General features: G+C 36.5%; 1 protein-coding gene and 1 long non-coding RNA gene across 3 annotated transcripts in view; both read right to left on the bottom strand.

The window, feature by feature from the left end:
* Positions 1-2,953: 2,953 nt before the first annotated feature.
* On the bottom strand, positions 2,954-7,242 carry LOC139950725 (uncharacterized). Its single transcript, XR_011787697.1, has 3 exons — positions 7,108-7,242; positions 5,844-5,915; positions 2,954-4,505 (listed from the first exon to the last, which is right to left on the bottom strand). It is a non-coding gene; the product is annotated as an uncharacterized lncRNA (long non-coding RNA).
* A 1,139-nt stretch (positions 7,243-8,381) lies between these two features.
* The window catches only part of LOC139950727 (von Willebrand factor A domain-containing protein 5B1-like), a 92,569-nt gene continuing 85,016 nt past the window's right edge, over positions 8,382-15,934 (bottom strand). For both annotated transcript variants that reach the window (XM_071949517.1, XM_071949518.1), the window contains 3 exons: positions 15,368-15,503; positions 12,686-12,802; positions 8,382-11,976 (listed from right to left, as the gene is read on the bottom strand). In XM_071949517.1, coding sequence (XP_071805618.1) covers positions 11,105-11,976; positions 12,686-12,802; positions 15,368-15,503 — 1,125 coding nt within the window. In that variant the 3' untranslated portion in view covers positions 8,382-11,104. The remainder of the gene's footprint in view (positions 11,977-12,685; positions 12,803-15,367; positions 15,504-15,934) is intronic.

The raw sequence follows: 15,934 nt of genomic DNA on the forward strand, positions 1-15,934 counted from the left end.
CAAGTGTCATGACCGGGATTCGAACCCACACTCTGCTGAACAGAAGCATCAGGGCTTGAGTTTGGTGCTTTTATCCAGACAGCCACGACACCCCACAAAATGATCATACGTTGTATTTGGAGTGAAAGATGTAATAGTATTGGACGGGTTTAAGAACAGTAGACAAATGGAAACAGATTTGTTTGAAGTGGTAATGCCAAGAGTGTAGTTCACACGTTTTTTTGTTAGACCCGTCACCAATGTAATTATCCCTTGTACATGTACTTCAAAACTGTATCAATGCCAATTATGCACCCTGACATGTTCTTGATCTGTCCACAAAATGATCACCCCTTTGAGATGTACAACACTTTTCTGCCAATCTGGATCCACCACTAATCATCAACCCCTGTTTTACAAACTGAATAACATCTGTATACAATATGCAACTGTTTTCCTCTTGACATGTAATTCATGCAGTCCTTTTAATTTCTGTTTATAGAACACTCAACATGATGACAAGCCTTGGTATGAAATATGTGCCAGCTTGACTGACGAGAGCCTGTGAGATGCTGCCTCATCATGATCTCATCAAGTACGTCATTTTCTCAGCGTCTTAAGCTAATTCAGTTCAACTTTGTGATTCATTCAATACTATGTTCAGGTACGTCTCACGTAGTGAGTTTTAGTTATTGTGAAAAGATCTGTTTACGTTGACTTTTAAAAAACCCACTCAGATATCAGTCTTTACTGTTTACAACTTGATAAACAAAGCTGTTGTTTATTTTAAAAGCTATGAATTGAATTCAAAGCAAAGATGTACTGCATAAACAGATCTTTACCATGTACAGCCCTATGTGCCTGTTTTTGTTAAGAAGCAAAAATTTTGCTGAATATTGTTGTTTACTTTTGATAATTCCTTTGAATCATCAGGCCCGATACTTGGCGGAGACAATTTATGCAGCAATTGCCTCCATGCACACGGTCTTTGTCATTGCCTCAGTGCCCTAAATGTTGTGTCAGTTCTAGTTCAAATTTCCCTCATACTCTTGCGTTTTACTGAGTAAAAAGCTGTCTTGCCCTTACAAGCATCAGGCCTGAATCATGGTTTATGAAATTCAGAAATCATAGGGCTACTAGCTTTGACTAAACACTTTTTAATGAATAAAAAGCAATGAAGTAAAAAATCATGCAACCTCATAATTATATGCAAAATTAAACACAGGTCAGACAGAGTCAAAACATGTTTTAAATACCTAGTTTGGTTTTTATATGTGTAAATTTGATGTGCTTGTATCACGCATGATGATATTTATCTGCAAAACATTGTACAAACCGAGCAGGGCCTTTAGTTTTAAACAGAATGCGTATATATGGAAACTTAGAGTGAACATCTGCATTTCCATAAAGTTTTATGCTTAGTGCTGAAAATACTGTATTGTATCTTTCCACCATTTTATCTTGAAAAGTAGATTCCACTAATCCATGAGAACCCCAAAATACAGAGTTGTCTAATTTTGTATATTTCTTTGATGTATTTAACTTGGAAACTTGGCAATGCAGATGGTCTTTCTAAGCTTCCATACAAGTTTTGGCCACAACTTTTGATGTCTGGCTCCCTGTCTCTTATTAATTATACAACAGTATTCTCAATGTAGGTACCAGACTAATTTCTTCACACACTTGTTTGTTTACAACACTTAGCGGATAAGTTATCAAGGTTTTATGTGCAAAATGGCCCTTTTTAAACAAGCTTATTTAATACAACAGCTGTGTAATTCACAGTTAAGTAGATCATACTATCTGTAACACTTAAAAATAAGAAGTTTGAAGGTTAGAAGTCATTACACGAACGTGCGTTCTGTGCAACTCAAAATTTTTAGCACAACTATTTGCGCTAAGTGCCGTTTTAGAGTCATTATGAGCAATTAATTATTAAAATCAGACACTTTCCTGTTAACAAAATTGTCCCCTGAATGCATATTTCATGTAGAATGTTAATAGGACACTCTGGAGTGTATTCTGCACTGTTTAAGGAGGTGTTATGAAGGTTTTAACTGTCAATTTCAGTCATTTTCAGTGTTTTTTTTAGGAAAAAAAATTTGATTACCACAAAAATTAACGAGCATGCGTTTCAGGCGATTTTAAGAAAATGAAATGAAAAAAAGAAAAAATTAGTGGTGATTTTTGTAAATTTTTACAATTTTAATTTTTTTTTAATGGAAAATGAAAAAAATTAACGAGCGTGCGTTTCAGGCGATTTTAGGAAATCCATTCACCGTTAATTTTTTATTTTTTTATTTTTTTTAATTAAAAATAAATAAAATTTAATTAAAAAAAAAATCTCGTCTCCACTTTCCTGCCCGGTCCACCACCACCACCCCTCTCTCTCTCTCTCCTCGTGTCCACGCCTCCCTCCTGTGCATCTCCACCATGTTGTCTCCTCGCCTTGGGTCCTGTGGTGTCCGTGTTGATCTCCAGAGTTGTCCGTCCAGGCTGGTGCTGTCCTTGTCGGGGCTCGAACCCGCGCGAAGTCTCTAATGTTGTCCTCCGAAGCCATCTCCTTATCCACTAGGCTATGGCGTCTGCCGGGTTGGAGCAAAATTTTTCGATGTCGTAAATATTAGACTGAAATGTGATGTACGTATAAACATACGGTGTAGCAATCGAGTGTGGAAGCGCGCCCTCTTGTGACGATACTACTACTACATTCTTGAATCAAGACTAACCCAAAAAAGCCCCCTCAGTTGGTAACTATTTATTCATTTTAACGAAATACTCGGCCAAAAGGAAAAATAAACTTGTTTCTCTGTTTTTTAAATAATAAAATGTGAAAAAGCTTAGATTGTTTTTATGTGCATATGTTTGTTTCGTTTTATGAATCAAATAAATCTTTTTAAACAAATAAAAACAGGTTTTACAACAAAATGACAACAATCACACAAAAAAGGTTTAGATTCTTCATAGTGTACCATTTTTATTCATTTAACATAAATAAACGTAATTGTTAATTTTTAATTAAATATCTAGAGTATCTATAATCAGCTTTTAACAGTAAATTTTGACATCAAATAATATTAACACTGATATGGAAATATCATGAATTCATGTAAAGTACACTGTCACTGAACATTTTAATTGCTCGGGTGACCATTTCAAAGTCCTACAAAATTTAGTTTGATTTTAAATGCAAGTTTGATATGGATAACTAAATAAGAACAGTTTGATTTTTTTCTTTTTAAAACATGATGAAGTAAAACTCATCTATTTAAAAAGCAGAGTACTATAAGCTGATGATGATAACAGTCATTCATGGATAATGGATATTTGTGATTATCGTTCTGGCTTTTTTGGGGCACTGGACATAACAGAAATAAGTGTTAGCATAAAAACTGACTTGGTATTTATGAACGAGCAATGGAGTAATGTAGTTATTGCATAAGAGGTAATTTCTCACTCAAATAATAAAAGGCTTCAGCAGGACTGCAGCCTTTTATGCATTTACAAGCACACAAAGTTAAAGCATGCAATAATGGGCATTTGTTTCATTATTTTCTTGCAACTTTGATGACCAATTGAGGCCAAATTTTTACAGATTTGTTATTTTATGCATCCAGCCGTCGATTTCACCAAACTCTATCTAACTTAGGATTAATCCCCAGGAGTTGGGATGAGTTCAGTTTTGTATCTAAAGACGTAGGACGGATTAAACCCATCTTAAGTTGGATGAAATCCTAAGTTTGTGAAATCAGCTGCAGCGTCTTCAATTGAATCATATTGGTCTCAAATTGTTTTTGGTTTTTTTTGGACTAAGATTCCCTTTACTAGTTTACACAGATATGTGTTAAAAATTGTCCATGTGGGAAACAAGTTGTGCTGTCCATGTCAGAATCAGATGTTGCTAGGAATCAGACTTTGCTGCCCATGAATCCAAATGTTGCTGTCCACGTAGGAATGAGATGTTGCTGTCCATAAAGGAATCCAAACGTTGCTATGTCAATGTATACAGAATCCAACAGTTGCTGTCCATGTGGGAATCCAAATCTTGCTGTCCATGTAAGAATCCAAAAGTCGCTGTCCATGTAGGAGTCAGAATGTTACTGTCGCAGTAGGAATCAGGTCTAATACAAAGAGTACTCCCTCAAAGCTGGATTGCCAAGATCCTTTAGTATTCAGAGTCAACATTAGTCTTGGCTCAAGACTCACATTATAAATATCTTCCCATACTCCATTCCATGATTTGCGGTTGATAGCGGTGCCCTATTCGACCACTCAAGAGATCTTTCAAGATAATAAACAACATGAGCATCTTGAGCCAAGACTACTCCACAAGAGTCAAGAGGGATGACAAACTGTAGCAGGGTCTCTTGCACAATAATCTACAACCTCAAATCAGCAATGATTTCTACACAATGTCAGGTGAGGTAGGCTCCAATGGTTGAGGGTCCACAAAGTGTTGCTTTCTTTGTTGGATTCAAGAGAGCCACAATTGGGATGACTTCGGTCCTTTATCATAAGAGCATAATCTACAACCAAAAAGATATCAAAACATGAATCAAATTTTACTTAGCATTAAATTGACAAAACTAGTTATGTTTCTCTGATATTGCACCCCACCTGGCAAATGTTTCTGTTGCTGAATTTAACCACACTGGTAATATTGACACCAACCGCACCAAGAAAAAAGAAAAAACATTGCAGAAACTTAACTCCTCATCTGAACAAAATTGATACCACTTAAAAAAAAATTGCACTGCAAAACTTGTTTCTCCCTTAAAATTCAACTAATCTGGAAAAAATTGACACCACCGAGAAACTGTTTTATTCTGAATGACAGCCTTGCAAGATAAAGAAATTGCACCCAAAACGTGTTACACCAACTTTACCACTGATATTTTTTTCTTTCTTTCTTTCTGAATAACAACTTTGTATTCAAGTGACAATGCACCCCAACAAACTTGTTTCTCCCCTTAAATCCTACCAATCTGAGAAAATGTGGCATTATAGAGAAAAGAAAAAAAGACATTTATGAAAGACAAGACCAGAAAAAATGTTCTCCTCTAAAGTTCAACCAATCTGAAAAACATTAATACATTGATGAAAAAATATTTCTGAGCAATAATTTTGCAAGACAGTAGGATGCACCTAAAAACTTGTTTTCACCTAAAAATCAACTAGTCGGAAAAAATTTACATCATCGATCAAAAAAGCATTTCTAAAAGAAAACTTTGCATGATAGTGACTTCGCACTCAAAACTTTGTCTTTCCCCTAGAATTCAACCAATCTGAAAAAAATTGACACCATCGATGCCCATAAAATGTCTGGAAAAAAATGTGCAAGACAGTGAAAGTGCAATACAAAACTTGTTTCTCCCCTATAATTCAACCAATCTGCAAAAATTTACACCATCGTTTAAGATATTTCTACAAGAAAACTTGGAAGATAAAAACTTTGCACCCAAAAACTTGTCTTTCCCCTAGAATTCAACTAATCTGAAAAAAATTATACCATCGATCAACAAACAGTTACTGAAAGAAAACTTTGCAAGACAGTGACATATTGCACAAAAAAATTGTTTCTCCTCTAAAACTCAACCAATCTGAACAAATTTACACCATCGATCAACAAATAATTCTGAAAGAAAACTTTGCAAGACAGTGACATATTGCACCCAAAAACTTGTTTCTCCCCTATAATTCAACCAATCTGAAAAAATTACACCACCCGGAAAAACAGTTTCTGATAAAAAAAATCTTACAAAAAATCTTACAAGACGGTGTCGTGAACCAAGGAAACAAATCTGTAATTTTTGGTTATGGTTTTGGACCAAATAATTCATTATTGTTATTGATGCTTAACTTACCATGTTATTGGGATTTACTGATGAAAGATATTCTGAAGATGAATGGACTTTGATTGCCAGGTATACCAAAACCTATAATTACACAATAATAACAAGAAATTAACAAATGCCTAAAAAATGCATTCTTTGAGAAAAATGGGTGGACAGTGAAAATCTTGAAGGCAGCTCTCCCAAATATTGTTTTGTCCAACAGCAATATTTTCTGGAAAATAATGTTCATGAGTTGGTTGTAAACCCCCCAAAAACATAAAAAAAAAAAATGCCCAAAAGCTGAAAATTGTTTAAATGATCAATTCAAAATTTATTATGAAATAACCTGATGTTAAATTTGGGCCTGTGGTAAAGAAAAATTTGTTTGTGTTTCACCCACTCACAAAGTTATAAGCAGTGTTTACTCATGGAGGAGTAAAATACATATGTCAGGCTTGTCAAAATGTCAATCTCAGACAAAACTCATCACGAATCAAACCAATGATCATTTGGGACTCCAATCTCAGTTCTGCAAGTTCTGGGCTGAGACTAGTGAGAGTGAGTGTGTATACACAAATCTACAACAGCTCTGCATGTTCTGGGCTAATTAAAGGCACTGTACACGTTTGGTAATTGTCAAAGACCAGTGTTCTCACTTGGTGTATCCCATCATAACCATAAAATAACAAGCCTGTGAAAATGTAGGCTCAATTGGTCATCGAAGTTTTGAGAAAATGATGAAGGAAAGAACACCCTTGTTGGATGAATTTGTGTGCTTTCAGATAGGAAGGAATAAAAGACTTCTAGCTAGTTCGTCTTTTAATATTTTAGTGAGAAATTACCTCTTTCTCAAAAACCTACGTTACTTCAGAGGGAGTCTTTTTTTCCACAATGTTTTATACTACCAACAGCTCTCCAGTGCTCGTTAAGTCAGTTTTTAAGTTAATGATTCTACCTCCATGTTTTGAGTAATTACCAAACGTGTACCTTCCCTTGAGCATGCTGAGAGTAGATGTGTAGCTAATATTTAATGCACAAAAAAAAACACTATCCTGACTATGGACTGCGCCTATACAAAGAATGAAAATTCAGAATACCAAGTTATCTCTGTTGAAATGACCCTGACACCGACATATATAGGACTGACTTTTTGACAGGACTGTGTTCGCGTTCTGGGTTTCCATGGTTAAAAGTGTAGCACACAATCAATGAAGACAAGTGTCATAACAAACTTGAAGAAAAAGAAACCACCCTAAAATGTATGTTTTTCGGATGAGACAGCTACACAACATACCTTTAAAACATGGAGTGATACTTCCGCAATTGATGACCAGTTCATGAGGCATTTATGGAGGCTCTTGAAGGAGATATTGCGAGAAGAAGTTTAGGAGATTTTGTTTACATTAAATATTCCGCCATTGATTGTTGACTGGCGCATTATAAACTATTGAGGGCGCAAAAGGCAACCTGCTCCATTTACACCTGCAGAGGGCACAATAATCTGAAATAATTAAAAGTTCTCATTAAATGAAACCCTTTTTTTCCTTTTTTTCTTTTTACGGGGGGGGGGGGGGGGCTTTACACGTTCAAATTAATGTCCACCCGGGTTCCCCTACCAATTTGTTTGTGTTCCAGTGGTGTACCCTACATAATTTATAAAAAAAATGTCCAACACTGCTAATGCATGCAGTAAGCACCACTGGAAATTTTAAAAGGGGAAATCGAATAGAACTTAGAACAAACTTAGTGCGGTTTTAACAAAATAAGTTTTGTGTCTTTTGTCATATTTATTTATTTATTAACCGATTTGTCTTATTGACGATTATCATAAAAAATAAAATAAATAAAAAATGTTTACGCAATAAATTTAATGTGTAACAAATTTCGATGCAGCTATCACAGTTATTTAACACACATAACAATCAATTCTATATGTAGGCTTACCGAAGAGAGAAATTGTAACGAGTACACACAAACAACTCCGATAAGAACAAACACAAACGTTATACTATTATAAGTCTTACATCTAGTTTATATTCTACAGTTATTAATATTTGTGGCCACCAAATATATTCAATTCTACTTGAGGCTTTAGTACTGGGCGGAACCGCCTTTATAAACGTCTGAACGTTAAGGCCTTTCGATTAAATAGTGTTCAACAAAGTTACTTCACATACAACTTTAATCTCTAAACACGGAGACTAGAATCTAAACATACAAATAAATAAAAAGGCAATCACTTAAAGGAACACGTTGCCTTGGATCGGTCGAGTTGGTCTTTGAAAAGCGTTTGTAACCGTTTTTTATAAAATGCATATGGGTAGAAAGATGTTGTAAAAGTAGAATACAATGATCCACACAAACATGCCTCGAAATTGCGTGGTTTTCCTTTTACCTTGTCGACTAACACGTCGGCCATTTATGGGGGTCAAAATTTTGACTCCCATAAATGGCCGACCATGTTAGTTCGCACAGTAGAAGGAAAACCACGCAATTTCGAGGCAAACTTGTGTGGATCATTGTATTCTACTTTTAAAACATCTTTCCAACCATATGCATTTTATAGAAAACGGTTACAAACGCTTTTGTTTTGACCAACTCGTCCGATCCAAGGCAACGTGTTCCTTTAATTTTTGGAAAAGACTGACACAGTGACTTTACTTCCATATTTAACTGCGTACTGTTACTTGTATTGATTTAGAATGGTGGAATATTATATAAATTAGGCATATTATTATTTATTAATACATAAATATATTGTTCAATAAATACTTTGAATTATAATTATTTACAATACCTCACATTTTTAATTATTGAGTGCAAAGATAGACTGTCGTTATGAGATAAATTAAAGCTTTAATTAATTGTTTTTGCTGCAAATCAAAGGAAGTAGATATAAAACAAAATAAATCATTTGAAAATATTTGCATTAATACACGACTGCACAAATATTATATTTGAAAGCAACTTTCTATTTCGTCTGCTTTAAAATTGCACCATTTTGAAAACTTAACTTTAAATGGGCTGGTTTTAATTGTAATTTAAAGAAATAAAGAAACGAGGAAAGCGTTCCGGTAGGCACATTCCAAAGAGTCGAAAACAATCAAGGCCTCTGTATATTATTTCCACGACATCTAAATGCTTAAAGGGACACGTTGCCTTGGATTGGACGAGTTGGTCTTTGAAAATTTTGACTCTACAAAATGGCCGACCGTATTTCTTCGCAACGTAAAAGGAAAACCATGCAGTTCCGAGGCATGTAAATTATCTATCTAACCATTTGCATTTCATAACAAACGGTTTCAAACGCTTTTCAAAGACCAACTCGACTGATCAAAGGCAACGTGTTCCCAAATCTCAAACTTAGCTGATAGTCAACAATATGGTTAAACATCTCCTCCTTCCATGTCATTGACATGTCGCTTACCAAAATAAAGTGATACCGTGTGTCTAAAAAAAAAAAAAAAAAAAAAAAAATGAAATGGCTGCCAAGTAAAAAATGTATGATTCTGGGGAAAAGGTTTAGATGTGTGGATAGCTTATAGACTCAACTTCCATCTGACATCAACAAGTCCGTAAATAATATTTATGCTTGGTTGAGCACTGCTCACTGAAAAATATGTAACCGACATCTTTGTAAGCTTCAGAAGACTTATAATACCTCTCACAAAATTGGAAGGCTAATTCCTGCGCCGACCTTACTGTCATGCAAAAGTGATTAGTGCTCACCCAAGCATTAATTATTTACGATTTTTTGGGGTGAAATTATGAAAGTCGAGTTCATAAGCTATCCATACATCTAAAACTTTCCCCCCAGAGTCATTAACTTTTTTTTATTCGGCAGCCATTTCAAAAGAGTATAGTTTTTTTTTGACACCCTGTATAGAAAGACAATGGGAAACTTTGGAACGCTAGGAGGCAGAAGACGGATTTACCTGGGCTCAATTTAATAGAGCTGCTTAAGCTCAAAATCATGCTTACCAGACGAAGGCTACCAGCTAAACAACCATGTCGCATGTTTAAATTCTGACTGGTATCCTGCTCGTTTCTGCTTAGCAGACAACTGTTCAGCAATATTTTCAGCTTCTATGAAATTAGGCCCTGGTAAGTTTGCTGCCACCTAGCGTCCTGGAAGTCCCGCAGTAGACAAGGCACAAGCCTTTGATGTACATTCTACTTTAAAATCTTAATTAAGTACTTAGTAACTTTTTATCATAACCAGTCTGCTGCTTTAAACTTTTGAAGTTACTTTAAAAACAGCTGTGTAATCTGGATTTTATACATTTTAAATTTAACAGACATAAAGAGATAATACACATAATACTTTGGTAAAATTACTTGTAATGCACCATAATGACAAGAGTTCAGATAATGAAAGTACATAAACGGGCAGCTCTTTTTTAAAAGCAGTGCTGTCAAGAAAGATTTGTTGACATTTTAATTTACTTTTAAAGGTACAGTGTGATATTTGTGGAATTTTGTGAGAAACTCAACAGGCAAACTAGTACTGTTTAGCTCAAGTTTTGGTGGCATCGGCCGAGTCATCAGAATATAGGCTCGCATCCCAGACCTGTCAAACTTGTGTTCCTGAAGACTCTTAACACTACTTGTGTTCCTGAAGACTCTTATAACCATCATTTTCTTCTCTTCACCCAGGAGTAGTAAAAGGAACGTGAGAAGGCTGAAGTGTTTGATTAACCCCCAAGTGCTTACAGGCTCTGTCAATGTTGTATACTCCTCAGAGAGTTGAGTTATTATAAGTTTATCAATGACAATCTGGGCCCAGTTTCATAGAGCTGCTTACAAGCACAAAAAGTAACCAATACCGACATAGTTTTGCCTACTAGAGTAAGGCTCAGCCAAAAATGTCTTGACACCATTTATAACTGGTATCCCGTTTCTTTTTGTAAGCAGAAAATTGTTAAGCAACCTTTCCTGCTTAAACACTGTTCCCTGCTGAACTACTGTTCACAAGTGCAATTCAGTTTTTAATTGCCCGGTTTTGATTTTAATAAACCATTATTCATTTGAATGGGAGACTTTTGGGATGCTTGGTGGCGGCGGACTTACCAGGTAAAATCCGTTGTTCTCTGTCATGTTCTGGCACGCTCAGAACTACCCCGTAAACAATGACAATTTACCTGGTAAGTCTGCTGCCACCTAGCGTCCCAAAGTCTCTCATTGAATGAAGCAGCTTTACGAACATGGGTCCAGGGATAATTTGCATGAGCATTGAGCACCTTATGGTGGACAAAAGCGCTGAGTACAATATTTCATTTTTATAATTTTTATTAAGAGCTATACTTTCTTGATAAGACAATGACTTGATAGGATGCAGCTTTCAGACCAGGCAGATCATAGCCACGAGGTAAGCGTTGATCATTCAGCCAACGATCAGCCTTAGCAGCGAGTAACTCCCACTCATTGAAGAAAGAGGCACAATTATGCTCCAACCAAGTCAAGGAAAGCACTGTAGCCCACATTCTGTTCTCCAGGACCTCCCCAACAGAATCATCTGAGCCTAGACGCTTACTTCCCGGACTGCTACACGCCTCACTTTTAGCCGCGATACTCTCAGTCTGAGATGACTCGACATGTGTCGAGTAAGTCATAGTCAGAGCACCTAGAACACATTCATCAGGGGATGAAAAACATGACCTCACCGTCTGGTATCCACTATCAGACTGTGGTAAAGTCGTAGGGACTTTAATACCATCAAGTGGGCTCCCGACTGCTTTCACCTCATCCTCATCTTTATCCTTCTCCTGACTGGTATACGTTTCATCAGTGTCAATGTTACTTGGACTTGATAATTTCGGATTGGTATCCGTGTCGCCTTCGAAGACACTTTCTTCATCACCGACTGCGATGCAGAGAGGAGAAGCTCTCTTCAGTCTCTCTAACGGGATATCAAGAGCTTCTGCTAGTTCCTGATCCAGCTCCCAGGAACCATTAGAGAGCTGGACATTCACTAGAGCGTGGAGCTCAACCGTCTCCATACTCAAGGTTCTACCTCCTCCTTCCATCATATCAATAGCTCTGAAGAGTGGTTTCTTAGAGGGCATGGTGCTTAGACGGTTGCTAAGCTTGATGAGACGAGTAGCTAGTTGCCATGGTTTCGGCTTACTGATGTTGAGGTTGGTAAAAGACCCTGCAACTGACCCTGATGAAGTAAATATAAAATACAAGTTTTATAATAAAGTCTTAGATCTTGTGGAGAATATTCATGGTAGGGAGAGTGCTGAAATATGTGAATATGACAATTGTCTGCAATCCAAGTAATTCATAAATCATGGTGGGGTAAAATCAATGACCTAGGAGCCTAATTTCCTAGAGTTGTTTTTATTAAGCAGAATATTTATATGCTAAGCAAAAATAAGCAGGACACCAGTCACAAATGTTACATGTGGCATGGTGTTTGGGCTAGCTAAAGTAACCTCATTCTCGGTAAGCTTAATGTTGTGCTTAGCTGTTTTAATCTTAAGCAGCTCTATGAAGTTGTGGGGACCTTAGACATGCTTTAGCGTGTCATGGGTTCTAATCTTTGTTCCTGATCCACCCTGTGTCACTGAGCAAGAAATGTTAACGATAATTGACTCCTTGGGGTTATATTCTGACAATATGGATCCTGCCAAATCGAGGTTTACCCTTGTAAACAACTATCACACATCAAATGCAACAATTGCCAATGTTACACCTACATTTTTGTTCTGTAAGGTATATTTCCGTTTGGTATCTTAAAAGCACTATCTACAATGAAATAGCAGTAGGGTGACTTTATAAAATTGTCTATGTGTCAACTGCACACTTTACCTTTGGTACTTAAACAGCCGTATATCTAAATTACAAACATGAAATAGTAGTTGACTTACATTCTGGTGTATCATGTGACGTCCACGTAGGGCTATTAGCATGTGGGAGATCCAATGAATGCGAGGCTGAGTAAGGCTGCGATTGTGATTGGCTGGAACTCATCGAGTCTGATCGACCTGATTTAAATAGAGGAGAAATAAAGTGAACATTATTTGGGCAGAGGAAAGAAAAGTTTTACAGGATTTGAAATTGGTTGAAAGAAAATATCAAAATGTACTTAAAGGCACTGGGGTGGATTTCACAAAGAGTTAGGACTAGTCTTATCTCGAGTTAGGACCAAATACTCGTCCTAACTTAGGACTATACATGCAATTTGTATATCTCCTAGGACTAGTCCTAAGTTAGGACTAGTCCTAACTCTTTGTGAAATCGACCCCTGGACACTAATGGTCATTACTTAAAATAATTGTTAGCATAAAACCTTCCTTGGTAAAGAGCAATGGAGAGCTGTTGATATCATAACACAGTGTGAGAAACCACTCCCTCTGAAGTAACGTAGTTTTTGAGAAAGAGGTTATTTCTCACTCAAATAAAAAGACTTCAGCTGAAGCCTGTCTTATGCATCTGAAAGCACACAAAGTAATGCAACAAGGGTGTTTTTTCTGTCATTATTCTCTTAGAACTTCGATGACTAATTGAGTCAAAGCAGGTTTGTTATGTTATGCATATATTGGCATACACCAAGTGAGAATACTGGTCTTTGTGACGATTACTAAACTTGTCCAGTGCCTTTAAGGTTTTTTTTAATAAGTTAAATGATTGTAGAACCCGTTCCCATTAACAAGTTTTGAGCTTGCCACTAGTCACCGGTCATGTTCGGTGGCCCAGTGGCAGACAGCTGCTTTAAGTTCAACAGAACTGCGTGATCGAATGCTAGCTTAGAACATGGTATCTCACTTTCCCCCGCCCACACCACAACACTCGGGAACAGATGCGATTATCACATGCGATTAAAAGGCACTGGTATGGACACGTTTGGGAACTGTAAGAGCTCCACCGTCGATTTCACAAAACTCTTTCAAGTTAGGATTAAACTTCGGACGAGTTCAATTCCGTATCCATAGAAGCTAGGACGCATTGAACCCATCCTAAACTAGGACGAGTTGGTACACGTCCAAACTCGACATAGGATTAATTCTAGCGTTTCGTGAATGTGGTTGCTCAGTTTTCAATTGGTGTACATGTATCCCAACTGTCATCTCCCACCGATGATATGTATGTTGCTAATTAGTATTTGAACGTTTCTCTTACGTTTATTGGTTAATCTATTTGCATAATGTCAGAGTTCACTACCCTCGACCAATCTCCTGCTGGCATCTAAGGAATCTTGTTTAGGGTGTGGCAGACCTATACCTCTACACGTACCATTACGCTAGGTACCTGGGTGCAGGAATTTGTAAGTCACTTCTGTTACTGGTTTCGTTTGGTTCAGTTCACCTTATTTTCTGCAGTCAACCCATGGTATTTTTCGTCGCCAAGCTCGTCAGTAGAATGTTTATTCGATTGTATAAGATTTACTATCAGTTGCTTCCATTAATTGTTTAAAATAATGTGTTGGTTATTGTAAATTATTTCATATACATAACACATCTGTGAAAATCTGGACTCAGTTGGTCATCGAAGTTGCAAGAGAGGGTTAAAGAAAAAACACCCTTGTTGTACAAATTTGTGTGCTTTCAGATGTCTAATGCTTCAGGCCTGAAGTCTTTTAATATTTGAGTGAGAAATTACCTCTTTCACAAGAACTATGTTATTTCCGCGGGTGCCGTTTCTCATAAAAAAAAATGTTTTATACTATCAACAGTTCTCCATTGCTCGTTACCAAGTAAGTTTTTATGCTAACAATTATTTTTGAGTAATTACCAATAGTGTCAAGTTTTTGGGGGGTTTTATTTTCAGTTTGTTTATTTGTCATGTTTATTCTGCCTTTGTTTTGCTTATTTTGTTTATATGTATTGTTCTTTATTTGGTGCTGTTGCCCTGGTTTACTATAGTCTTTACCAGTACACCAGCACCATGCGCTTAGAAACGTAGTATTAAGCGCGGTATACATTTTTATTATTCAATTATTATTATTAAGTGCCTTTCAGGTAAACACCTGTCACCAACAACAATTCTTTATCCCGATTCAATTCTATTAAAGGAACACGTTGCCTTGGATCGGTCGAGTTGGTCTTTGAAAAGCGTTTGTAACCGTTTTTTTTATAAAATGCATATATGGGTAGAAAGATTTTGTAAAAGTAGAATACAATGATCCACACAAACATGCCTCGAAATTGCGTGGTTTTCCTTTTACCTCGTCGACTAACACGTCGGCCATTTATGGGGGTCAAAATTTTGACTCCCATAAATGGCCGACCATATTAGTTCGCACAGTAGATGGGAAAACCACGCAATTTCGAGGCAAACTTGTGTGGATCATTGTATTCTACTTTTAAAACATCTTTCCAACCATATGCATTTTATAAAAAACGGTTACAACTGACCAACTCGTCCGATCCAAGGCAACGTGTTCCTTTAATAATCACTTATAATATTGACAAAACCCCTTTCAACAAATTGTTACCGTTACAAAATACCCAATGACTTACACAATCCATAGACCTACAGCTGATAACAAAGGGACACAACTGACTTCAAGATAGTTCAAAATTTGTGAATAATTTTCATGAAAGTTTTACCAAGTCCTGATGAGAAGCCATCTTCTTCAGAGTCTGTGAATGATGATGAGATCCTTCGTCCTAGTCCTTTACTGTAACCAAAGCGAATTGATCGTCGACCAACAGGCTTGGATATACGAGGTGTTGGTTGAATCACCTTAACACACAAGGAAGTAGAGAAATCATTGATAGCTATTAAAGGGTATATGTACTTTTTCCTAACAAAAAACACACAGCCACAGATTTACATTAAACTTGCACAGTTTGAAGATTATGATAGTAGAAAGCTTCCCTTGAAATTTTACTTACTGAGGTGCTGTAGTTTTTGAGAAAGGAGTAAAAGTAATAATTTTCGTCTCGGTTTTAGCATGTAAAAAGGTATTTAACCAATTATGCTATGGTTTTGGTATAATATCAGAACTGGTTAAGGGGATTTTACATGCTAAAATAGTTTTGGTCTCATGAGACCAAAATTGTTTTGAGACTTGTTTGACTCATTTCTCAAAAACTACACAACCTTAGTACGTAATATTTGAAGGGAAGCTTTCCACTATCATTATCTTCAGAAATCTGTGGACATTTTGAAAA

Source organism: Asterias amurensis, chromosome 18, assembly GCF_032118995.1.
Source record: "Asterias amurensis chromosome 18, ASM3211899v1".
NCBI lineage: Eukaryota > Metazoa > Echinodermata > Asteroidea > Forcipulatida > Asteriidae > Asterias > Asterias amurensis.